The 27,762-nt window shown below is 42.9% G+C and overlaps 1 protein-coding gene across 1 annotated transcript in view; it reads right to left on the bottom strand.

The window, feature by feature from the left end:
- Positions 1–27,762, bottom strand: part of ZDHHC5 (zDHHC palmitoyltransferase 5) — a 77,182-nt gene that overhangs the window by 26,572 nt on the left and 22,848 nt on the right. The window contains exons 3-4 of the mRNA XM_073597098.1: positions 7,606–7,727; positions 5,778–5,935 (exon numbers count right to left, since the gene is read on the bottom strand). Coding sequence (XP_073453199.1) covers positions 5,778–5,935; positions 7,606–7,727 — 280 coding nt within the window. The remainder of the gene's footprint in view (positions 1–5,777; positions 5,936–7,605; positions 7,728–27,762) is intronic.

Raw genomic sequence — 27,762 nt, 5'->3', positions numbered from 1 at the left:
AACTTCCCCAGGTAATTCTTCCAGATTCATGCTCTCCAGCTGCGTGATTGGCGGGAGCCACGATGAGGTCACTCCTGCACATATGCGCGGGAGCCCTCAGTTCTGGCACGAAGCTCTGAAGGTTCGGCAAAGTATGCCGGACCTTCAGAGCACATGTGCCAGTGAAGTAACTGGCTGCATCCAGGGTGAATATCTACTCAACGATGAATGTTTAGGAGATATTTTACCTACAGGTAAGCCTTATTATAAGCTTACCTGTAGGTAAAAATATAGAGATAGATAGATAGATAGATAGATAGATAGATAGATAGATAGATAGATAGATAGATAGATAGATAGATATTATATCTATATCTCAAAGCAGGCTTTACTACCGCTTTATGTAAAGTAAATGCAGAATCCAGACTAATATTTTATATAGGCTGCAACAGGTGAGCCAGGATGGGAGCGTCGCAGCAGAGAACAACATCCAAAAATACAGTGGGCGATTGAATTAGAGATAATCCAAGCATGAAGGCAAGCGGTTTTTGCTTTGGTCACTTCTCCAGAAGACCTGGGGAGGTTGGTTTACTAAAGACAAATATACTATGCACTGCAAGTGCAGTTGCTCTAGATCTGAGGGGAAGCTCTGCTGATTTCTATCACCCAATCATGTATAAGCAAAAATGTGTTTTATTTTTCTCGCATGTGATTGGGTATTCTTTGCAAAAAGTGAAGCTTTACCTCATTTATCAAGCTCTGAAGCAAATTTACAGTAGATTTGCCTGTAGCGAATCAACCCCATACTGTTTTGGGACACCAGTGTCATGAATTTACCTTGTAATAAATGTTTGCGTGTGTAAACATTTTTACATCAATATAGTGTATATAAAAAAAAAAATTTTTAAAAATACAAGTTCATAAAACACACCTATTTTCACCTGGCGACTCTGCTAGGACACTGTCCTAGGATGACAACGCTCACTCGCTGCACCATAACTATGGAGGAGCAACATTGCCACCCTAGGACAGGAAGTCACTTTTAAAGAAACTCAGTCGCCAAAAGGAAAATGTTCAGTAAGAGCCCTTGCACACTGGGGCGGTTTGTAGGCGCTATTGCGCTAATAATAGTGCCTGCAAACCGCCCCGAAAGTGCCGCTGCTTTCATTCCAGTGTGAAAGCCCCGAGGGCTTGCACACTGGAGCGATGCGCTGGCAGGACGGTAAAAAAAGTCCTGCCAGCAGCATCTTCGGAGCGGTGAAGGAGCGGTGTGTATACCGCTCCTTTACCGCTCCTGCCCATTGAAATCAATGGGACGGCGCGGCTATACCGCCGGCAAAGCGCCTCTGCAGAGGCGCTTTGCGGTGGTATTTAACCCTTTCTCGGCCGCATACCGACGGTAAAACGCCGCTAATAATAGCGGCGTTTTACCGCCGACGCCGCCCCCCGCCCCAGTGTGCAAGGGCTCTTAAGGTTCTCTGCAAAACAAAAAAAAAAAAAACAGGTGTCAGATGTGCCATCAGCAAAGATTTCTATATATTTCTGTGATCTGCATAGATTTGTGATTTCAGGCCCAAAAAATAAAACTGATTATGGGAAAATGCTATTGTTCAATTAAGCAAGTGTTAAGACCAATTGTGCTGCCCTTTAAAACAGCAGGAAAATAATATAGTATTGGTTCAATTTATCTGCTGTAAACCACTTGTGGATAAAAAAGGTAGATCTGGTCAAATACTGGACCCAAGCTTTATAGCAGCTTTGTCGAAAAGCAGCAATGATTGTCTGACCTTTTGATAAAGCTAGCCTATGGCATTTATAGTAACTAAAAATGGAACCCAAGTGGGAAAGGCTACCAACTTCCAAATACAAGATTTGCACCTAAAGAAGGAAACTACCATGGGACAACATTTTAGCTTCACTACAAGAGAGAGACTGCCAAGATCAAGACCCCAATCGCTAATTCAGAGAATCCTGTTCACTAAGGAAAACGTGGACCAGCTGTAACGGGAGCCAAGGGAACAAGTGTATGCCCACTAGATATAAACAAATGCAAATGTTAATTTGCTTAAAAAATTGATAGATCACGTGTGTATGCATGCATGATTGTAGCACTGTGTGTCTTGTATTGAATTCCTGTTTGTATATGCATCATTCTTGTTGGAAAAGCATATTTACAGTACCTTGAATACGTATTCACAACCCTTGAAATTTTCCACAGTTTGTCATGTTACACCCAAAATCGTAAATGTATTTTATTGGGATTGTATGTGATAGACCAACACAAAGTGGCACATAATTGTGAAGTAGAAGAAAAATGATAAATGTTTTCAAAATATTTTACAAATAAATATGTGAAAAAAGTGTGGCGTGCATTTGTAATCAGCCTCTGAATCAATACTTTGTAGAACCACCTTTCACTGCAATTACAGCTGCAAGTCTTTTTGGGGATGTCTCTACCAGCTTTGCACATCTAGAGAGTGAAATTTTTGCCCATCCTTCTTTGCAAAATAGCTCAAGCTCTGTCAGATTGAATGGAGAGCTTCTGTGAACAGCAATTTTCAAGTCTTGCCACAGATTCTCAATTGGATTTAGGTCTGGACTTTGACTGGGCCATTCTAAACACATGAATATTTTTTGATCTAAACCAGGGGGTCTCAAACTCAAATTGCTTAAGGGCCACTGGAAAAGTACACACACAGGCATGTATGCATGCATTATATTATAATATATATTACATACATACACACATATATACACATACATACAAATAACCCCCCCCCCCCCACTTTCACTTGTATAACAGCTCTCAGAATCGCGATGCAACTCCATCATGTCAGCCTGTCAGATGTCCCGTCTGAGGAGATTCAATAGCGAGTGCAATCTACAGCACAGCAGCTGCACACACACTAACTTGGTGACTTACTCTCCATGCTGCTCTCTCGCTTTTGCATGCACCCGAGAGGGCTGGGTCCACTCCCACCACTGATGGGGGCTGACCACACCCCCTCCCCGAGTCCTGCCCAATCTCATTACTAACCAGTAACCTAGCAGCAGCAGGCTCCGTCTCAGCAGGGTAGGAGGAATCAGGTGGCGGCTTCTGCGATTCTCTTTTGAGGGCGCCTGCCTGCTAAAGGTGGCAAGTGTTGCGGGCCGTTTGTAACAGGTACTTCGAGACCCCTGATCTAAACCATTCCATTGTAGCTCTGGCTGTATGTTTAGGGTCGTTGTCTTGCTGGAAGGTGAACTTCCGCCCCAGTCTCATGTCTTTTGCAAACTCTAACAGGTATTCTTCTAAGATTGTCCTGTATTTGGCTTCATCCATCTTCCCATCAACTCTGACCAGTTTCCCTGTCCCTGCTGAAAAAAAGCATCCCCACAACATGATGCTGCCACTATCAAGTTTCACGGTGAGGATGGCGTGTTCAGGGTGATGTGCAGTGTTATTTTTCCCTCACACATAGCATTTTGCTTTTAGGCCAAAGAGTTCAATTTTGGTCTCATCTGACCAGAGCACCTTCTTCCACATGTTTGCTTTTTTTTTTATAACCTAACCCTGCTTTAAACTTCTCCAAAACTTTATTTCTGACCCGTCTGGTGTGTTCCTTGGCCTTCATGATGCCGTTTGTTCACTAAGGTTCTCCAACAAACCTCTGAGGGCTTCACAGAACAGCTGCATTTATATTCAGATTAAAATTACATACAGGTGGACTCTATTTACCAATTAGGTGACTTCTGAAGGCAATTGGTTCCGCTAGATTTTAATTAGGGGTATCAGAGTAAGCCCACATTGGGCTGATTTGGCATGCGATTTGACTTGTCAAATCGGCAATTATTGCCAGCAATAGCATCATCCGAATCAGTGCGGCACCACACCAATTCCCAAAAGTAGTTCCTGTACTACGTTTGGCGACTTCGGAGGCCATTTGAATAGACATCTGTGCATGAACCCGCACAGATGTCTGTCAAATCACTCCCGAAGTCGGACTGCATTGCAGGTTAGTTCAGCTGATTTTTTAACCTGCATTCAGTGCGAACCTAGGCTAAAATCCACACCACACTTTTCTGATCTAAAACCAAGAAATCTTTCGAGCTACCCAAAATCTGTAAATATGCAACACCTCCTATCAGGACAGCTGCTAGCACTGATCACATCCCATACGACCGTGCAAATGCAATAATTTATAGGAGAAATGCTGCGCTATCAGGATGTTAGCATAAGTACCTTGATGCAATGACACTATTTAAAAAATGCATTGACGTGCAAACAATGGTTTGTTATTGTTTTTAACCATAGAGCATGTGATCACAGCATCACAAACCTTATAATCCACAAATGTGTTGAAATGTATAAAGTGCCTCCGTGCTGGTAAAATATGTAAAGTGTTTTCATGCAAACTCCAAAAAATTCATACAAAATAAAATCAAAAACTTCATGTATCAAATATAGTGATCCAAATACATGAAAAAAAAAGATATATTTAAAGTGATTAAGTGAACAAAGGTGCTAAGTGCACACACAATAAGTGTCAACATTTCATATAAATAGTAACATCATTAAATATTGAAGTCCATTCCAAAAATAGTCACAGCTTGTACTGGTGATAATACTCGTGTTCACGCAAGTGCTCCCCGCTTGTGTGTGTACTTGGAGCGTGTGACCTCACAATTAAGTTCAGTCAAAACCCGCTTGTGAACCACCTCTGGCTTCAGTGTCAGTAATGGAGTCCTGGGCTGCTCAGTCCTGCTGCTTCCACACTTGTGTAAAACATAAAAGGGACTTGATGGTGCGATACCGTTTTATAAAATAATTTTATTCATAAACCATAACCCCACTGACAGGGTACTTTATCACCAGTACAAGCTGTGACTATTTTTGGAATGGACTTTAAATATTTAATGATGTTACTATTTATATGAAATGTTGACACTTATTGTGTGTGCACTTGGCACTTTTGATCACTTTAAATATATATTTTTTTGCATGCATTTGGATCACTATATTTGATACATGAATTTTTAGGCGTTTGCACGAAAACACTTTATATAAAATTTATTTTATCAGCACGGAGGCACTTTATACATTTCAAACACATATGTGGATTATAAGTTTTGTGATGCTGTGATCACACGCTCTATGGTTTAAAAAAAAAAAAAAATACTTTGTTTGCACGTCAACACATTTTTTTTCTAGTGTCATTTCATTAAGGCACTTATGCTAACATTTCCCCTATAAACGTCACACTTTTCAGGTATTTATTCATATTAAAAAAAAAAATTGAAAACCATTTATCATTTTCCTTGCACTTCACAATTATGTGCCACTTTGTTGGTCCATCACATAAAATCCCAATAAAATACAATTATGTTTTTGGTTGTAACATGACAAAATTTCAAGGGGTATGAATACTTTTTCAAGGCACTGTATATACTAACGGGGTTGTCCCTTAGGTTTACAGCAAGAATTAGGACAAACAGCCAAAAAAAAAAAAAAAGTTGTCCATTTTCCCTCTTGCAGGGTCTGGTTCCATTCGCTGGCCCAAACATCACTACCTGTCCTTTAGACATTTAGAGGCCAGCTAATGGAATCCGAGAGCAAAGACAAAAGCAACTGCCTGCTGGAGAAGTGTCCTTTATTTTTTTTTTTTTTTCTGTAGTGACAGGGTCACTTTATAAACAGATAGAACACTTCTATACACTACTTTTGTCTGGCAATCATGACTTAATTTGTCACGAACGTAATGAAGAGCCAAAGCTTTTTATATCCAAACACAGTGCGATACTTATACTCTACAACTCACCTCCACACAGTTGTCACAAACACTGCAGTGAGAACAGCGAGGAGGTCTGTAAAAGCGACAAGTTGAGCACCACTTCATGCGAACCTGGACGCCCCTCACTTCCACCGTCTTATATAAGGGAGCCCGGAAGTCATCCTCTTTATCTTCATCCTCTTCAGCTGGGGCAGAACAGAGTTGATGAAAATTCTCATAAGGATCAATTTCAAGAACAGACAGCCTCATAATTTAAATTGAGCGTCTTTCCCTAATTTTGGTTAAATCAGCCCTGTCATCTCCCTAAACATTTGCCTGAAGCAGATCCTTGCAAAGATACAGTATTTAAGCTTTCCAGCAGCCCTGTGGCTTGCGACATAAACTTCAGAATTCAACACTTCACCTAACGTTGGATGCTTTTGTTCCGTGACGTGCTTTGGATCCATCCTTTAGCCTCCACTAGACTGGCATCCAACATTCCCAGAAATGTCAAATACTGGCGATTACCTAAGGAAGCTGCAACATTGCAATACAGTAAAGGTCCGAGACACCAGAGGTCATCAGAGGGGTGAGAATAACACGACTTCTTTTGCAAGGAACTGCTTCGAGGTGACGACACATTCACAATAAAACTACTCCCTTACATGTTATACTTTTCCCAAGAACTGATAAGGTACTAAGGGCTTAAAGGGATTGTTGTTTTTATACATCACTTACAAACATGTTACACTTACCTGCTCTGTTGCAGTGGATTTGCACAGAGCAGCCTAGATCCTCCTCTTCTCGGGTCCCTCTTCTGTGATCCTGGCCCCTCCCTCCTGTTGTGCCCCCATAGCAAGCAGCTTGCTATGGGAGCACCCAAGATGAGTCACAGCTCCCTGCGTAACATTAAGACACTAAGCCCTGACCTGGACCCGCCCCCTCTCTCCCCTGATTGGCTAGCTGACTTTGACTGACAGCAGCAGGAGCCAATGGCGCCTCTGCTGTGTTTCAGCCAATCAGGAAGGAGAATCTGGATGACAGACACTCATGGACAGAGAGGGACCTGAGGTAAGTGTTAGGGCGGCTGCTGCACACAGAAGGCTTTTTATCTAAAAATAAATAAATAAAATAAAGATCCTGTTCCTTAAAAGCATGTTCTACAGCACAGTGCTTGTGCTGTGTAATTTGGCCCCCCTGTAAAACCCGAAATACCTGGCTGATCCTGCCTGGCTATGCCCTCCCCCCTGTAAACTGACTACGGTGTAATATGGCTGCTGAGCCCTGACACTGTGGTCAGATTACGTGCCTCCATCATCTGCTGTGTCCTCTGTGCTCCCTGCCTGTCACCTTTATGTCTGTGCCCGCCCCCTCCGGCTGCTCTAATTACTATTAATTTCTCACACTATCCTCTCTGGTTATGTATGTAATGTCCCCCTGTGATTGTGTTTTATAAAAATAATGCAGTATATACCTGGTTTACAGAGCGCTGATTTGACCCACCGCCTCTCTCCCCTCTTGCATGACAGATGCAGCGGGCGAAGCCTCCTCTCTCCCCTCCTGACGTCAGCGGGGAATCCACGGCCACGCCCGCTGCAGCTGTCGGGCCGAGAGAGGAGGCGGGTCAGATCAGCGCTCTATAAACAAGGTATGTACTGCATTATTTTTATTATTTTTATTAAGCACAATCACAGGGAAACATTACATTCATAACCAGAGAGGATAGTGTAAAGTTACATTGGTGGGTTAACAACCACTTTAATGCATAGAATGCATTAAGATAAAAAACTTTCTGCCTTTAAATAAAGATCAACCTTCAGACGTTTTCAGTCATGAGGTTTCATCACAGTTTGTAGGCAGGAATAAAGGATCATACCTCTAGGGAAGATTCCGGGATCCATAAAAGTGGCCATGCTAAAATTGGCCAACACGAATAGAAACATGACAGCGTTATAAGCAGGAAGAGCTGGAGACACCTCTATACTGAGCCATGGGCATCTGTGGGGACAAAAGTAGACATAAATGAACTACAGTTAAAAAGCACCACCAATCAGTGAACTCATATACAAGGCTATCCAGGAAACCCTGCAACTGTGTTAACATTTTACTAAATCCATTTTGTCAGGTCTATCAAACAGCGGACTTATTGGCGTATGTATGTATGCACACATACTATATTATATATATATATATATATATATATATATATATATATATATATATATATATATATATATATATATATATACACACACACACACACAGATCTATGCAAGTTAGCATCGCCATTTTGTCCATTACATAGGAAATCATGTATTTGGATTATATGGCATTACTTTAAAAAGTGGCAGCCGTCTAGATAAAAAGAGAAATTAGCACTGTGTTTGATAGAATCTAGGGCGCAGGGATAAAATTGTTGAGCACTGGGTGGTGGTGCACAATTCTTTTGGTTATACTGTACAAGTATTCATAGACCCTGGGATTATAGGCTGGTACCCTCAGGTTGCCCCTGGGCACCCCCCTATATAACCCTACCCTACTCTAAGTCCTCAGTTTTGTAACAAGCAAAGTAGAGTACCCCACGAGTAGGAGAGGGTGGCCTGCGTCTTATGTCCAAGATATGGACTTTTTAGGTCAAAATTACTCTTATCCTAATCGTACAGTACAGGATACAGCCTTCATTCACAGACCCTTGGATATCCCCAAGCAATGAATAAGAAGGGTTGGCAATAACTAGACAAACAGGTCCAACAACTATAGGGGTTAACCAACCCAACTTCAGAATGCCGAAGTAGGAAGCTTGCAGCCGAAAGTTACATTCACAGAACGCCCACCAGGTAGAAAGGCTAATTTGAAAGAAGAAAAAAAAAAAAAAAAAAAAAAAAAAAAAAAAAAAAAGAAGGTGAGGGGGGTTAGAGTTTTGAACTCTATTTTGTACCCCTTTGAAACCACCAACTGAATCTACAGGTCTGAGATGCCCCCCCCCCCCCCTTTAGGAATAAGGGCACCCCTTCAGTGGGAAGAGAGCTTTGGGGGAAGACTTAGTGGGATTTGTGGGCCAAGTTTTACATTGAATGGAAAGGTTTTGAATTTGAAGCTGGGGTAGAGTGTTGAGTGCTCTGCTTTTTTCAGAAGAACCTTTACTGCTATTACATTTTTCATTAATTTCTCAAGTGCCTTACTAAAAGATACTTTTTTCTCCAAAGGGCATGTGTGTTCGGCATCTTTTACAGGTAGCTGCAGCTGACCAGGTTTTAAGCCACAAGATTCTGTGACTGAAAGTTAGAGCCATTCTGAAAATGCGGAAATCACTTGTTCTAGGACATCCATACAAAAGAGCCTGGCAGAAGCTAATTGTTGTAATGGCTCAGTTAAGGCATGGTCTTGGAATGCAGAGATCATGTTGGTTGTTCATTGCCCTCAGGGGTCTCCAAACTATGGCCCTCCAGTTGTTCAGGAACTACAATTCCCATCAAGCCTCATGTCTGTAAATGTCAGAGTTTTACAATGCCTCATGGAACGTGTAGTTCTGCAACAGCTGGAGGGCTGTAATTTGGAGATCCCTAGCTCATTTATCTGCAGTTTGACAAACAGTAATTGCAGCAATAGCTGGTTGCAGAGCTTGGCCTGCCTGTATAAAGAGTCTATCCGCAAAACCTGAGCGAAGGAACATCCTCATTTGGTACAGTGAGACGTTTAGGAATGAGATGGCATGGTCTGCTACTAGAACAGACCACTTTTTAGTGAACTTCATTTTCACTGGATAGAGCTCAGCAATGATTTTCGGAAGGGTGAAAATCTTTTCTGGGTTAAAATCGAATGGTCTTAAATTGTCCATTCTATTTGCTCACAAATGGCAATTACTTTTTAGATTTAGCAGGTCTCTTTGCTTGCCTGAGCTTTTGTAGTGGCTCTTTTTTGCCTGGTTACTGCTGTTGCTACAAGTGAGAGTATTCCCCTGTGGCGTACTCGTGAAGTAGGATGTTGAAATAAGGTAAGCATGTCCAAGAAAAAGTACTCAGCAACCCAGGTGAAGATGGTCCTGTAACAAAATCTTTATGGCAAAAGGGCAGGAGGAAGCACCTCAGTAGCTTAAACCGGCTCTAGGTAGAAGTGGCTGTAAAATTCACAAACTGTGTACATCTGGTCATCCACCTGAGACTAACCTCTGAGTGGTGGAGTTTTTGTGCCAAGTTTTAAAATTTTACATTGTAATGTAAATTGCAAACTCAAATCCCATTTTTAGAGCTACAGGGTGATCTTGCCTTACTTGTTCACACTGTTGGTCTCTAAAGGGTCCAGGCTTCAGCCATCATGGTGGGCATACCCCCAGGAAGTGTTTTGAGGGTCTGGGTTCCAGAGATGTACCATGACACTAAACCTCTATAGCACCGTGTGGTTATCTACATGTGCTGTACAAAGTGCCACGGTGAGTGTCCATGCAGGATCCAGTGCCTGAAGCAACTTTGCAGGACATCCCCACAGCGTGGGGTGCGCGTATGAGTCCCAAGGTTGCACCGTTTTGGATGCACCGCTTTTGTTGTATTAGAAGATAGCGAAAAGAAAATAATAAAGTAGTTATGCTATGAGTAATTTCTCTGTAAAGGGAGAAGAGGTCCATCACCTTAAAAACACACCAAAACTGAGGACTTCCAAAGTGGAGTAGGGCTGTAAGAGGGACGCAAAGGGGCAGCAATATCCTCAAAAGTTTGCCAGTGTGTAATCATCTGAAAGTAACAGCCTATAATTTAGGATCTAGAATACTCAATCTGTGTTCTGTACTGTAGGATTAGGATAATTAGTTTACATAGTCTTCATATTGTACAACGTGGGGCCTCTGTGTAAACTAAGGTAAATAGATATTTAATAGGTTTGCTTGAACAACCCGAATTTCTAATTTGTACATGTTCAGACCTTGTCTTCTTTCTATGAAATTACTTAAAACATTTTTGGGGATTTGTGATAAATGCAGTAGAAAGCTGCTATAAAACAGTTCAACATGTACTTTGGCTTAATGAATCTTAAAAGGAAAAATAACACCTTATGATGGCTCATCAAGGCCGTGACACATATCTAAACAGAAAGAGGACATCAAAGAAATGTGTGTTTTTGAGCAGCCAATACCAGCTTTTGTGAGCATGGTTATTGCATAATTAGAATTTATTTGCTAGTCCTTAAATTTATCTCTGTGTTTTGTTTGCTGCAATCATCTTCCCAGCATAAAACTTGATGGGTAGGGGTGCATCTAAGGAAAAAGTGTTTAAAAACAAGCAAACTATATATGTTCCTCTTGGTAATCCCAGCTGTGCTAGTACAGTTAAAAAAATCAAATTAAATCAAATTAAAGTGGTTGTAAGGGTAGTTTTTTTTTTTTCACCTTACTGGTTTTCTATACCTTCCCAAATGACCTGACCTTCTTTCTCCTACATGTTTTAGATATGCCAGCCAAAACCTACAAAAAATCCATGCATCTCCTTGAGGCGGAAAGACCTGCAAACCTCCTTCTGTCACCATGTGTTTGATGAAGGTAGAGGAACTAAAATCAGATGGAGGACCTGGTCCTCTCTTCACGTGACCAGCGTGAACCTCATTCCAACATGTGGATTCATTGGAATATGTTCCTGTATTCTGATGAGGGCACGGCTCTCCTGGAACCCGGTGCTTAAAGCGGAGGTTCACACAAAAATTGAACCTCCGCTTTTCGGAACCCCCCCCCCCCCCCTCCAGTGTCACATTTGGCACCTTTCAGGGGGGAGGGGGGTGCAGATACCTGTCTAAGACAGGTATTTGCACCCACTTCCGGGCATAGACTCCCACGGTAGTCTACCCCACTTCCTGTCCCCCTCGCTGTCTGCTGGGACACACACGGGTCCCAGAGAAAGCAGGGACCATTCGGATTGCGCAGCGCGAATCACGCATGTGCAGTAGGGAACCGGGAAGTGAAGCCGCAAGGCTTCATTTCCCAATTCCCTAACCGAAAATGGCGGCGGCAGCATCTGAGGACCAAGGGACGGTTCGGCCTCGGGTGCCGACATCGCTGGACCCTGGGACAGGTAAGTGTCCTTATTTTAAAAGTCAGCAGCTGCAGTATTTGTAGCTGCTGACTTTAAAAAAAAATTTGTGGGACTCCCGCTTTAATATACTCCACTGGTCCAGCCCATCCTGCCAGCAACCCCCTACCCTCACCCCCTCTTTTTTTCCCCCCACTCCTCCCCCCAATCAGGTTTTACCAGATTGCTTAACTATAACCCCCCTAATACTTCCTGATTCCCCCACATCCCCCTATTCCACATAGAATTCTAAAATTGGTACGTCGAGCATTATCTTGCTTAAAAGGTATTGGCTCTGGCTAACCAATCCCATTAGACATAGTGTACAATAGGTCATCACACTTGATGAAATTATACACTCAGTTACCCAATTAACCACTGTCTGAACCAACAACTAAAGCCTCATACAAACTCGTTTTTTTTTCGTTCAACCTGATGTTAGCACAGCGATCTTCCCTGCTGAGCTATTGTGTTCTGACAGAGGGATGGCCCGTCCGCCAGAACACTCGGGCCAGCGCACTCAGCTGAGAGGACTGAGCGGGAGACGGTTGGCACACCTTTTTCGGTCAGATTTTCAATAATTATAACAAAATTGACAACTATGACCAGCAAAGAAACTCAGAGAGAGGAAACTGCAGTGTTCCAACACATTTGTGCTTTGTGGAGAAATGACCTCATATACAGATAAGTGTAGGGCCTATTACATTAGTGGTCAGTGGAGAAGTACCCCATTGGTTGTCACAACAGTGGGCCACCTTTTATTGGTGGTCGGTGAGGAAAAGGCCCCAATACTTTAGCGGCAAGTGGAAAGAAAGTTCCTTTACAGACAGGCAACATAAGTGCCAATAGTGGCTACTTATCTGAGAGTTAGAAATTGCTCATTGCACAAAAAACCCTTGGCAACTTCTGGAGGAACCCTTGAGTTCCTCAGAACCCAGATTATGAAAGGATGGCCAGATGATGCTGGGTGTCCTTGTAGCTGTGCAGTGAAATCAAGGTAAGTTTTTTTTACAGGAGAGGAGCTTGTACTACTGTGCGAGACTGAAGGCAAGGCTGGATTTAATCTTTAACTTTCATAATTTTTTACTATTTTAGCTTTACAGTCTGCTGATCCTGTGTGCAGCCGGGCGCCATTTTCTTTGTTGTTATTTAGTGGAATAACATATTTCTTGCTGGCACGTTTTTGGATTTTAATGCATTTACGTAACTCACGTTTTCTTTTTTTTTTTTTTTTGAAACATTAGGATTTGTAGAATTGCCACTAGAATTGGCTCTTAGTGGCTCAGCTCATTTATTCAAACTCTCTCAACAACTCTAGAGATAATGGGACAGGATGTGCATTATGTTCAGTGAGTGCGCTGATTCATACATTGTGGGAAGAAGCAGTAACGCACAACTGTTGTGCAGCTATGAAAAAGGAGGGAAGACATGTACGTGAAATGAAAATTGTTAGCCCATGTGGGTTTTTATTTAATATAAAAATTATACATAAAAAAAAAAAAAAACACACAACACACACACAGATAAAACGAAATCAAGTGGATTTCTTTTACATGAAAAATAAAATTGCCCTTGGCTGATCATTCACAGCTCACCTGTTCATTTCAAAGCAGTTTACCAGCCTGCAAAATGCTCAGAATTCCTTGTAGTGGATTTACCTGCCATTGCGGCCTATTCAGACACCTTGCGATGCCCGCTTTTAATCGCTTCCTGCCACACAGCCCTTTAGGAGTTCTAAAAGCCAGTGAGGCGAATGCGGGCATTCGGGTCGTGTGAACTATGTAATTGGCTGCCACAGTGGTCGCATGAAAGGAAAGCTCATGATCGCAAGTATGCATCGGGAGCTGACATTTCTGGAAGGATCCACAAATAGTTTTTGCATTTATCAGATAAAGACATTCAATGGTCTATTTAAACAGGCAAAAACAAAGCAAACAGGAGAAGTTCATTGTTCGGGTTTACATTTACGTTATGGGCTGGTAGTAGACACTCATCTAGTTCAGACGTGGGTCTCCAAAATCCTTGTCATAATGGGCCAGTATCCTCCAGTGATGTGGCACCCATGCCCCCTTCCCTCTACACTACTGCTTCCATCTTCCCCCAGTCTTATGGGTCTGGAGCCTTCAGTCTTTAGAAAGCCTTCTACACTGGCTGGTCACAGAAGAATTAACATGGGAGTTTTGTCCCACTTACTCCTGGAATATTACAGTTGCATACTGAGCAGCAGTATATAATTAGAGAAAAAAACAAAAAAAAAAAAAAAAAAAAAAAAAAAACACATTAAGCAGGAAAGGGGCTTTTAAAGTAGAAGACATACAGTCTCTTCTGCTATAACCTACTTGCTACCAGACTGAGGGCTGACTTTCTCCCCCCCACAACCGTTTAGCTCTGGCCTAAGAGTATTATTCAAAATAATTAAAATATATATTTGGAAATGCCAAAATGGGCATTAGACTATTACATAAGATGAAACTTGGTCTTACTGCCACTTTAACCACTAAAGCACCAGACCATATGGTTGGCTAAAGACCAGAGCACTTTTTGCGATTCGGCACTGCGTCACTTTAACTGACAATTGCGCGGTCGTGCGACGTGTCTCCCAAACAAAATTGATGTCCTTTTTTCCCACAAAAAGAGCTTTCTTTTGGTGGTATTTGATCACCTCTGCGGTTTTTATTTTTTGCGTTATAAACAAAAAAATAGCGACAATTTTGAAAAAAAACTTTTTGCTATAATAAACATCCCCAAAAAATCTATAAAAAAAACTTTTTTTTTATGTATTCTACATTTTTTTTTACCAAAAATTTTGAAATAAGCGTTTACCGATTGGTTTGCGCAAAAGTTATAGCGTTTACAAAATAGGGAATAGTTTTATGGCATTTTTATTAATTATTTTTTTTTTTTTTTTTATTAGTAATGGCAGCGATCAGCTATTTTTATCGTGACTGCGTCATTATGGCGTACAGATCGGACACCTTTGGCGCGATTTTGGGACCATTCACATTTATACAGCGATCAATGCAATTAAAAATGCATTGATTACTGTGTAAATGTGACTGGCAGTGAAGGGGTTAACCACTAGGGGGCGCTGTAGGGGTTAAGTGCGTCCTAGTGAGTGATTCTAACTGTGGGGGGGGGGCTATGTGTGACACGACACTGATCACCGCTCCCGATTACAGGGAGCTGTGATCAGTGTCCTGTCACTAGGCAGAACGGGGAAATGCTCGTTTACATCAGCATTTCCCCGTTCTTCCTCTCCGTGACACGATCGCGGGTATCCCCGCAATCGCACTCACAAAGCTCCCGGCAGGCGCGCATGCCTGCAAGCTGCCTTTTAAAGGGCAACGTACAGGTACGCGATTCTGCTTGTACGTGCCGTTCTGCCGCAGTATATCTGCGTGAGGCGGTCGGGATGCGGTTAGGTGTTTCTATTCTATAAATAATGCACATTACCATGGATATATAAAGACATGATAATTCACAAAATTTTTCCCCAGGCGTGAAGGCCAATGGTGGCTTAATCATTTTCTTACTACTGTACAAGTTGTCTTCAAAGAAGACCAAAATTTAAAAAAAAAAAAAAGTTTGTTCGCATAATCCTGGCCTATGTGATGGTAAGCAAAGAGAAAAGTTTGACATTGTTCTGTCTCCCGAAATTAGAATCTCCTTCCCATCTGGTGCAGGTCATATGGCCAAATGCCATTGTACCCATCAATGTGACCTTCACAGAGGCTTGGTGATGTGAGGTTTAAGCAGAGCTAACCAATCATCTCTTTGGCAGACTGACCAATGCTCCAATATCGGAGAGCAAAGTCTAGTTTTCTTTTAGCCTTTGCAGTTGCACTCTTTGTTACATCTCTTATTTGAATGCAACTATTCTTCAGGTGAGAAAGTATTAATTTAGAGCATTAACCTTTCTCTAAAAAGGTTAAAAACAGCTTTGTGTGTTTTTTGTAGACAAAACTGAAAGTGATCAGCTTGTAAATACTCTTAGAAATGTGATTCAATGTTTTAAAAACATTGTTTCTGCATACACCTTGTAATTATGTTTGTACAGGATGTACACCTATGTTAGCTCATTACATACATACACTGCGGTTCCTGGTTAGTAGCACTGGCTGTACAAAAGGTTGTGCCAAACTACCCTATTTCCCACCTTCAGTACAACTCTACCAACAAGACCTAAAATACTGTACTCAAAATAATGTACTTTATACATCAGAATTCCCTAAGTTCACTGGCTGTCAGACTGTTGAGGGGCTAGACTGTGGAGCACATGTGTGTGTGTGTCCGTCCGTGTTCCTCTGCAAGAGGAATGATGGTATCCCACCACTGGTGCCGGTGGGAGGAATGGTGGTGCCCCACCACTGGTGCCGGTGGGAGGAATGGCATATGTGGGGTCAGAGAGAAGAACCCCATCTCCTTGTTCTCAAACTTTGGCCTCAGTGGAAGTTATAATGACCGAGTTTTGGGGTCAGTGGAAGGAAGGAACAGTGCCCCATCGTTGTTGGTGGTAGTGGTGCCCCAACATTGGTGGTGGTAGTGGAAGGAGTGGTGCCCCAACATTGGTGGTGGTGGTAGTAGTGGAAGGAGTGGTGCCCCAACATTGGTGGTAGTGGAAGAAGTGGTGCCCCAACATTGGTGGTGGTGGTAGTGGAAGGAGTGGTGCCCCAACATTGGTGGTGGTAGTGGAAGGAGTTGTGCCCCAACATTGATGGTGGTAGTAGTGGAAGGAATGGTGCCCTATCATTGATGGGAGTGGGAGGAATGATGTCCCATCAATTGACTCATTGGTGGGAATGGTTACCCATTGTTGGCCTCAGTGGAAGGAATGATGCTCCACTGTAGGAGTTAGTGGGAGGAAAGGTGTCCCGTTGTTTGTGTCACTGGGAGGAACAGTGGCTGCAATAATCACCACTTTCAATCTGCATCTGTCCCCGGCAATATCTCCTCTGCCCAAAACATGTCCTCTGGGATGAATGCCACCCAGTATCACTCAACCAGGAATAAATTACATGTTGTGCCTCATTGGACCACTCCCTAAGGCAGCCCATAGATAGATCAGTTTTTTTACCCCATTAAGCCAGAAGGTTGCACAAAAAAAAAAAAAAAAAAAAAAAAAAAAAAAAAAAAAAAAAAAAAAAACACTATAAAAAAAAAAAAACACAAAACAACCCTGACCTGATTACCCCAGCCACACATTCGGGGCAGATGAGGGAATCCTCCCCGCTGGGCTATTGTATAGCAGGGAGGCTTCCCCGCCATCAGAATACACTAAGCAGCTATAACCGGCAGCACTGATTGAGTGGGTAAAATCCAATAGGGCGTTTGTACAAAAGGCGATCGGTAGATTGATTTCTGTACAACATAATTGCCCATATATGGATTGAAATTGGGCCGGTCTCTGCTGAACCAGCTAAATTTTGATCCATGTATGGCCAGCTTAAGAAGAAGCATTTCCATGGATAACATGGTACCGTGGATAACAGCATTCACTGTGTAAAGGTGCGAGGAGCGGAGCCCAGATTCAGGCTTTGTACCATAAGAATAAAAGCTGATTGTTGTAAGCTCTCTTGTCATATAGTTAGTCCCTGTAATTGCCACTTTTGCCGGACAGTTTTCTCTGCAGGTAAACAATGAAAACAAATAAAAGTCTGGGAGATGAAAAATTGGAAGTCATGTACTAAATATGACAATAACAAGCATTAGGCTAACACAGTAATGAGAATAAAATATTTTTCATTAGAATAGTTCTTTTAAATGTTAACGCAACAGCCATATGATGTCTGAGGTTCCCCCCCCCTTTGAAAAAGTGGTCATCATGGCTACGGGCACAAGGCTTAGTATGTACGGGAAGCTTTTTTTTTTTTTTTTTTTTTTATCTAAATAGTCAAGCACTAGCAGGATATATCATGAGGTTCAGACTGCTGTAATCTCTTTAGATGGTTTGTATATACCAAGTAATCCCGCAAACTGGGACAGAATTAAAAGGACAGATGGGGTGCCAGACAGACACAGAATGGAAGGCAGAAAGAGAAAGAGGCATGGAATGAAACAGGTAGGAGAACCCAGAACAAAACAAAAAAATACAATAAAAAGATTGTTTTAAAAATATAATAAAACAATCCATTAAGGGGGATTTCTAGGAAAACAAGACATTCTTTTGTTCGTTTGTTAGCAAGACCGAGGTCCTATATTCCTGCAGACCTCATGTTTATTTAGGACAGAGATTTTCAATCAAAGGCAAGAACAATAAAATATAGTCAAGGGAATACTAATGCCGCCATGAACTGATGAAAATGTGTGCCGCTCAGGCTACAAGGGTAAGAAATTCTGTGGCCACCACTGAGAGCAGGCCAGGGAAGGAGTTCATCTCGGCTCCAAACAACTGTTGAGCAAAGGATGGATCCAATGAAGCCACACATAAATGAACAAACGAAATCTGTCAGATTGCGAGGGCACAGCCCTCTTCAGATCACCCCACAGATTTTCAATGGGATTCAGGTCTGGGTGATTCCAAAACTTTAATCTTCTTCGGGTGAAGCCATTCCTTTGTTGATATGGTTGTATGCTTTGGGTCATTGTCGTGCTGAAAGATGGAGTTCCTCTTCATGTTCAGGTTTTGTGCCAATATTGACTGGTATTTGGAACTGTTCATAATTCCCTGAAGAAAAACAGCCCCAAAGCATGATGCTGCCACCACCATGCTTCACGGTGGGTATGGTGTTTTGGTTATGTGCAGTGTTTTTGCGCTAAACATATCTTATGGGCAAAAAGTCCAACCTTGGTTTCTTCAGACCACAACACATTTTCCCACGTTTTGGGAGACTTCAGATGTGTTTTTGCAAAATTTAGCCGGGCTTGGATGTTTTTCTCCGTAAGAAAAGGCTTCCTTCTTGCCACTCTACTCCATAACCCAGACATATGAAGAATAATGGGAGATTGTTGTCATATGTACCACACAGCCAAATATTTGCCAGATATTCCTGCAGCTCCTTTAATGTTGCTGTAGGCCTCTTGGCAGCCTCACTGACCAGTTTCCTTCTTGTCTTTTCATCAATTTTGGAGGGATGCCCAGTTCTTGATAATGTCACTGTTGTGCCATATTTTCTCCACTTGATGATAACTGTCTTCACTGTGTTCCATGGTATATCTATTGTCTTGAAATTCTTTTGTACCCTTTTCCTGACTTATACCTTTTAACAATGCTTGAATGTGGTGGCTGCGTTAATTTTCTTTAGGCTTTTTTTTACCCCCTCTGTTTTTACCTGGCGATCTGGCCAGCAACACACCTCCTGTATTAGAGCACCCCCACTCTGGATGAAGGAGCACAGGGGCAGCAGCATTGTCAGTCTGTGTGGAGGGGAGTATTAGAGGTACTACTAGATTTAGATACACCAACTAAATTAGGCCAAACTCCAGCTGAAACTGCAGTTACAGCAACAGTTTTTTTCTATTGGATAAAGTTTTTACATGAATAAATAAAAACTGATCATTGTAAGCCCCCGTCAGTGGTAAATGGCTTGTCTCAATCCTCTAACCACTACATTTGCAGGAGAGGTTGTTTTGAAAAACAGGCTTACTGGCTGGATCACTACATGAAAGTAAAAGGAAAAAAAGAAAGCCTAAGGCCTCTTTCACACGGGGCAGATCAGTCATGATCCGCCCCGTGAACATCCGCTTGCTCAGCGGGGATAGCTCCGCCGATCCCCGCTGAGCAGGAAGATGACAGGTGCATCGCTGCACACTGTGCAGCGACGGACCTGTCAGAGCGCCGCTCTCCCCTATGGGGGGATCGGATGATGACGGTCCGTAGTGTCCGTCGTCATCCGATCCGATCCGAAAACGGAGGAAAAAGTAGGTTTTTCCTCCGTTACACTTTTCGGATCGGAGCGGGTCGGATGTCAGCGGACATGTCACCGCTGACATCCGACGCTCCATAGGGATGACTGTATGTCCGTTTTTCATCCGAAAACGGATGGATGAAAAACGGACATACGGATCATCCGTGTGAAAGAGGCCTAAGGAAAACTAATAACATCACATCCAAGGATTGGTAAAGGTGCAATAACAATAAAATGTTGGTTTTTGGTTTAATACCGCTTTAAAGGGGTCCAGGTGTATACCTGCTGTTGATCGTAAACCACAGATTTTATTTTAGTTATCTAAAAGCTTAAAGTAGAACTACAGGCAAAATATACATATATATTAGGGAGGGTTTGCCATGTTTGTCCCATTGGGGAGATTTCTCTTTACTTCCTGTCCCAAGGCAAAATAGGAAGTGATAGGTAATCTCTGCAAATTAAAGGGTTTGTAACTCTAATAAAAACTTTCACTGTCAGCCCCTCTTATGTAGCCATAACAGCCATTGTAAATCGAGGCCTCTAAATACCGTTTTTCAGATGTCTTCAGGCCGGTCACGTGACCCCCGACCGCTCTCCTACTCCGATGTACAGGCTAGAGCGGGAGGGGCTGAGCTCTTCCTCTCACATCTGCCGAGGTCACGTGACCTCTGTGCTGGCCACTCAGCCCCTCCCGCTGTAGCCCTTAGATAGGGGTGGAGGCGAAGCCTGGAGTCACGTGACCGGCCTGAAGAGCTCTGAGAAACAATATTTAGAAGCTTCGTTTTGCATAAAATATTTACAGTGTGTGTCATGGCTACATAAAAGCGGGGCTGGCAGTGACAGTTTTTAAATATTTACTTTATAACAAATAGTGGCAGAAGATTTATGGGGGGCGGAGCATCTTACAGACACAGAAGCTGACAGGCAGGGAGGGGTGGGGGGAGAGGATGGGGGAGAAAAGGACAGAGGAGAGCAGTGGATGATGGAGGCACGTGAACTAACCACAGTGTCAGGGCTCAGCAGCCATGATAAACCATAGTCAGTTTACGGGGGGGGGGGGGGGGGGCATAGCCACGAATTTCAGGTGTTACAAGGGGCCAAATTACACAGCACAGGCGCTGTGCTATATAACATGCTTTAAAAAGGAACAGGATTTTTTTTTTTTTTTTTTTTTTATGGTTACAAAACACTTGAGGGGGGAATACCTTGGGGACCCCCAGATCACCAGAACTAGTGTCCCCATTGGAACATTTCCCATCTATGACTTTTTTGGGGACAACCCAAAATGTGGGATTTTCCTTTCACTTCCAATGATAATGGTAAACAGGACAATTAGGAGAGGGTGAATCTCCCCCACAGAGACACAGACAACGCAGGACCCCTTCATCAGGCACGTTTCGTCACATGGGGTCCTGATTGGCTCTAAAACTTTACCTGTGTCTATAATGTGATGGCTGAACTAAGCTTTGAACCCGTTCTGAAGATCCTTGGTGTGCTGGTGACACTTTTCACATTTTGAAGGAACCAGCAGACCCAAGAACAATCTGAGTTAAGCAGCCACAGAAATCAGCTTATTACAAACATCTAGCAATACCTACCTTAGACCCCTTTTCACATTGGCAGTGGGCTGCGTTAGCGGTAAAGCGCCGCTAGTTTTAACCCCCGCTAGCGGCCGAAGGGTTAAATTTGCCTGAAAAGCGCCGCTGCCGAGGCGCTTTGGCAGCAGTGCCCATTCATTTCAATGGGCAGGGGCGGTTTGTATACACCGCTCCCAAACTGCTCCAAAGACACTGCTTGCAGGACTTTTTCTAACAACCTGCAAGCACACCGCTCCAGTGTGAAGCACTCGGGCTGCAGGGGAGGCGTTTTTTCATGCCCTTTTTTTTTTTAGCACCTGAAAAACAGCTCAGTGTGAAAGGGGTCTTACTTATCTAAAAACTGACGGTACATGAACTAAATAATATCTGGACAACAAATCTGATGGTTGTTTGCTGGAGGGCCTAAAGGAATGGTGGGGAAATCTAACTACACAGGGCCCTTAAATAATAGGGTTCCACTTTAATCATAAAACCTTCATTTTAATCTTTTTTTATAAAGATACTGGAATTTAATCACAAACTTTTCCAATGAAAACTGAAACCTTTCATTTATCAAGTACGGTATTTTTAAAGAGAGAACTTGGCAATGGTGTCCTATGCATTTTCTCGGCACAGGTTACAGATAAGCAAAACCACACAAGTTATACATGGCGCTCCGTTTATTGTCTGTTATGTACAGGGTGCTTTACCCTTTAGGCTGCGACTTGCATTTTGGGATGTTTGGAGGTCATTTATGGACTTTGTGACACATACTTGACCTGTTTTATCAGCTCATTATGGTAGTTAATGTGTCCTGGTGTTATGCTTTTTAGATTGCCCTTGTCTTATCTTCTACCTGTGATACTATTCTTGTCCTCAACATACTGCATCCACATCCAAGGCCTCTTGTTGTTCACCTTTTTGCTGTTGATTCTAAAGACCTAGAATTATATCATCCCAGTCTGATGTGTTTTTCCAATATAAACAGTACAGTATATTAGAGCATTGTTGTGAATGCACAGTGTGATAACCAGCTCTACATAATTGTTATCCACACAATTTGTGCCAATTCCTGAGGGTTATTTAACTAGACACTTCTATGAATTTTGCAGCACTTTAGATAGCAAGGCTAGCAGGGTGGATAGAATAGATAAAAAAAAAAAAAAAATTTGATTTTATTTCAAATTAACCACTTCAGCCCTGGAAAGATTTGCCCCCTACCTGACCAGGCCATTTTTTTTGCAATTCGGCACTGCATCGCTTTAACTGATAATTGCACGGTCGTGCGACATTGAACCCAAACAAGATGCATGTCCTTTTTTCCCCCCACAAATAGAGCTTTCTTTTGGTGGTATTTGATCACCTCTGCAGTTATAGTGCGCTACAACCACACACAAAAAAAAAAAAAAAAAAAAAAAAAAAAAATATTTTGTAGTTTTTGCTATGATAAATATCCAATTTTTTTTTTTTTTTTAAACTAATTTTTTCCTCAGTTTAGGCCGATATGTATTCTTCTACATATTTTTGGTGAAAAAAAAAAAAATGGTAATAAGCGTATATTGATTGGTTTGCGCAAAAGTTAGTGTCTACAAAATAGGGGTAAGATTTATTTTTTAAATTTTTTTACTAGTAATGGCGGCAATCTGCGATTTTTATTGGGACTGCGCTATTGCGGCAGTCAGATCAGACACCATTGACATTTATACAGCGATCAGAGCTAAAAATAGTAATTGATTACTGTATAAATCTCATTGGCAGGGAAGGGGTTAACACTAGGGGGCAATCAAGGGGTTAACTGTGTTCCCTGGGTTTGTTCTAACTGTAGGGATGGGACTAAGAGGAGACCAATTGATGTTCATACTTAGTATGAACACATGATCCCTTTCCTCTCCCTTGAGAGAACCGGGATTTGTGCATTTACAATTGATCTACTGTAATATGTATTTTTTTTTTGTCTTATTTTAGACTGTACATCTCAACCTTACTCTCGAAGAAGCAAAACTTCCAGGAAGACCAGGTGAACCATTACTATTAAGTTTTCATTGCTGAGGGTGTTATACGCTCTCTGGATGAGTTCCCTACAAAAATAAAGTATTAGGGTGCTATACTATTAATCCGTTTGTTTAATTGAATTTGCAAATCAATAAAATCAGATGTTTCAGATGGGGCGGCAGAGGCCACAGCCTGCTGTAAGCTGACTCCAGGTCACAAGAGAGCAAAAGTGAGTGCACCCCATGTGACCCACAAGAGAAGTATGGCCAAAAAAAAGCTTTGGCCACACTTCTTTTAAAAAGGAATATTTCAGGACAGAAGTGAATGGTTATCCCTTTTTTGAAGGGGTTTTCTACAGCACTGACCTGAGATAAACTAAAGCAAATAAGGAGTCACAACACCCAATTATATACATTCTTGTTTATTGCCAATGACTCTCCGCTTATAGCAAAGAAAGAAGACAGTTGACAGCTCAGGAACAGAAGAGAACAATGGCAACTACCTTATTTCTATTCTCAAAGATTACCTTTAGACAGCTCACCAAAAATATAGATCACTTTTACAGAATCACCTATTGGCTTTATCTTTGGAGACTCTGAGAACTCCACATAATTCTGCTTTTCATACCATTACAAGGGACTCTCATTCTTCTTGACGTTTTAATTATTAGACATTATAAAACTAAAATGGTCAGAGTAAGAATCCACTACTGTATGGGGCAAAACACAGAATTCAATGAAGTGCAAAGTATCCTGAAACTCAAGTCACACTGCCAGCGGGCCGCGTAAAACACACAAGTAGTCGGCTGCCAATTCAGCCCACCAGTCTATAACCATAACTGTACCAGAAGTGCTGGCAGAATGGGCCTTCAAAGTGATTGCAAACGATTTATTTATTTTTATTTTTTTGGATGTTAAAACCTACAGAGCAGAGAATGCATGAAGGCAAAAAACTTTCTGTCTTAAAGCGTTTGTAAACTGCTGGGTGCCTTTTTTTTCCCCTAACCTGTAAGATAAAGTCATAATGTGCTCGTATTATGTGAAACTTCCCTGAAAACAAAGCATTCCAACGATGTGATGTCATCACTGGAGGCCACTACCACCTTCACCCATCTTACTTCTGGGTCCACGGACTCTTGACTGTGTGACTGGCCAGAAGCCGCGATGACGTTACAGCCACGCATGCTCGAGGGAGCTGTAGTTTACGACACAGGATTCTGAAGGAGCGACCCGGGTGGCTGTTCCTTCAGGGCGCATGCACAGATGACGTCATCAGCTGCATATAAAGTAAAGATCTCCTAAACGGTACATGTTTAGGAGATATTTACAGTACCTATAAGTAAGCCTTATTATAGGTACAAAGTAAAAGACTGAAGTTTACAACCACTTCAAGTGAATGCTAACTTTTTGCTTTGAATAGAGTATGGAAGGCTTAAATCCCCCTGTCAAGTTATTTGCTGTATTCCGGCAGGAAGATTTCCCCTAACGTCCCATTCCTAGAGACACATGAAAAGAGCCCTTTACTAAAAGGTGGCCATATGTGGATTGAAATTCAGCCAGCAGGCACCATCCAAATTTCCATCCATGTGTGGGCAGGAAGGTTGTCTACCCATTGACTTCTGTACAACTTCCCTGTCTGCTGGAATGTGTGGATTGGGGGAATTGAGTCAGTTTTTTTTTCATTCAACCCACTGGTTGAATGGAAAAATAAAAAAAAAAATAAAAACAAACACACTCATCTATGCGCTACCTAAGTGAGGGGCTTCCTTTTCCTTTGTAATCACCTTAAAGTGAATAACTCCGCACCAAGTTCACTATATGGACCACTTATGTATTTATAGATATGCAGCGATATCACCTCACTTTTACCAGTGCGATCGGAGTCTCTCTGGCGTGGAGCCATGCACGGTATCGCTAAATTCAATTATCCACAAGACGATGCAGGTTAGTTGGGGAAAAAGGGACAGTTAGAGGGGGGGGGGGGGGGGGTCAGGGAATGAGACCATCTTTCATGTTGCACCCTAAATGCTGTATATGTGTAAGATGAAACATAGTCAGAAAGGTGATCTAAGCCTTAAAAATGTGTGATCTGAACATATAAAAGTGTTTTAGATGAATAATGAAGAGTACAGATTCAAATAAATACTATACATGTAGCCAACATATACAGTATACACTGACCTCCACAATAATACAAAAAGCGCTGCTTCAAATGAAGTATAAAATGCAAAAAAAGTTACAGCCTTGGTGTATTATGACATCATAATAGCGACCATCAATTCTAGTGCAATGAATTTTGGGGGGGGGGGGGGGGGGAACAAAACAAAAAACAGCATTATGGAGCTTATTTTATGGGCCAAGGAGCTCTAAACCCAAGCCACTTAAGTACAAACACTGGTTGCATATTAAGGCTGAGACCCAAAAAAAAGATCAAATAGTGCAACCCAACTTGCCACAAACAAAAGCTGTGCCTGTAGCAGCTAACCAGCGCAGTTAGAAAGTGTATACAGTCAGGGCCACTGAGGGGGGGGCCCTCCGAGCACACATGGGGGCCTGGATAGGGAGGTGGATCGGTGCATCAATTACAGAAACTATGCCCTCTCCATCCAGCAGCTGAAAGCTGGTTTCTCTCTCCTGTCGGCTTTCAGCTGCTGGATGGAGACACACAGGGCATCATTTCTGTAATAGCCACACTGATCCACCTCCCTGTTCAGGACCTCCACGCCCCCAGAACAGAGGTTCCTTCCTAGGGCTGTCTTAACGCACAGGCACCTTTGGGAACTGCCCAGGGGTCCTAGGTGCATGGGGGGCCCTTGAAGTTCCCCCCAGCAGTTTTCTGGCAACAGTTCCCCTCGCTTTAGCCAGCTGTTTTGCTACAGGTCAGTTCTGTTATCTGTCTCGTGTCCAGCTGTCTTCATGGCTCTCTCCCTCCCCGGCATCTTCCTCCCCGCCCCTTTCAAACTGAGGCAGTGAGGGCGTCGGCGGTAAAACGGCGCTATTTTTAGCGCCGCTTTACCGTCGTTATAGCGGCGGTATTCGGCCGCTAGCGGGGTGGTTTTAACCCCTGCTAGCAGCCGAAAAAGGGTTAAAACCACCTGCAAAGCGCCGCTGCAGCGGCGCTATGGCCGCGCTGCCCCATTGATTTCAATGGGCAGGAGCGGTGAATAAACCGCTCCTTCACCGCTCCAAAGATGCTGTTTGCAGGAGGTTTTTTCTCTCCTGCCAGCGCACCGCTCCAGTGTGAAAGCCCTTGGGCTTTCACACTGGAGAAACAGCAGCAGCAGTTTCAGGTCGGTTTGCTGGCGCTATTTTTAGCGCAATAGCGCCTGCAAACCACCCCAGTGTGAAAGGGGCCGCCACTATCCCATCCTGCTGACCTGCTCCCTTCTATCCTCACACAGGTCTATCTCTGCCTGTCACACTGCCTCTCTCTCCGGTTGTTGGTATCCCTTCCTGCCTTCTCCCAGATGGTTTGCTGACATCTAGAAGCTCTGATAACTTACAGCCTCTTCCCCGGCCTTCCGGAATTTTTTTCCTGACACTTTCCCAACAATTAGTCCCTCCAGTTCACTCCCCAAACCCCCCCAGCCAGTCTTCTCTACAGACACTTCACCTTCATGCAGGTGTGTCATCCCACCCCCCCCATACACAATCACTACAGGTGACTGGAATCCCCCACCTTGCACGGCACCCCCCCCCACACTGTCTTTTTATTAGTTAATGGTGATTAATCCCTCTCCCTGCCAGAGAGCCCATTTGCTTTTATTATACTGTGGCTATTCCTCGCCAGCCAACCAAATTTCCATCCCAATGCCCATTCCTGACCGTACCTCTCCAGTCCCCTTGATGCCCATCTATTTGCCCCTTTTTTATCCCTATACAGACCAGGATCCCCCAGTTTCACTCCAGTTCTTCTCCACCCAGCCCCCATCCCCACTTTATTCCCACTTCCTCCTTCCCCCCTACCCCATGATTCCCATCCCCATTCCCCCCCACCTCATTTTTTTCTGGGGCCAAGGAAGAACCCAGAGATGAAGCATCTTACTATTGCTGCTGCTTGTGTGGGTGGGATGTGTACTGCGCCAATCCCTGTTGACCCTCTTCTATTCATCCCATGTGATTGGCGCAGTACTCATGACGCCCACAAAAGCAGCAGCAGTAATAAGATGCTCTGCCTCAGGGTTCTTCTTTAACCTCTGCAAAGTGCCGGAAGAGAGCCTGAAGGGGAAGGTAGAGGGGGGAGTTGTCATTCCCATGTAGATTTAGCCCAGTGACAGCCTGCCAGAATAAGTGGGATCTGTAACAGCAACTTCCCTGCACAGCTGTTTGAGGGGACCAGATCTGTACGGGGCCCCGTGATTTCTAACAGCAGCCCTGAATACAGTACACCTGTATTAGACGCAACCAAGTAGTAAGGTAGAAACAAAGGACTAGAATGACATACATAACCAAAACCTGTACATTGCAAAATTGTTCAAGAACAAAAAGTCAAAACTTTTTGAAGGAGAAGCTTGATCACAATTTTCACTATTCAATTCAAATATTGGCTTCCAAGGAGTTACAATTGGAAT

The sequence above is a fragment of the Aquarana catesbeiana genome, linkage group LG08 (genome assembly GCF_042186555.1).
Source record: "Aquarana catesbeiana isolate 2022-GZ linkage group LG08, ASM4218655v1, whole genome shotgun sequence".
In the NCBI taxonomy this organism is placed as follows: domain Eukaryota; kingdom Metazoa; phylum Chordata; class Amphibia; order Anura; family Ranidae; genus Aquarana; species Aquarana catesbeiana.
Note: the sequence above shows the minus strand (reverse complement) of the source record. Positions and strands in the feature narration are given on the sequence as shown.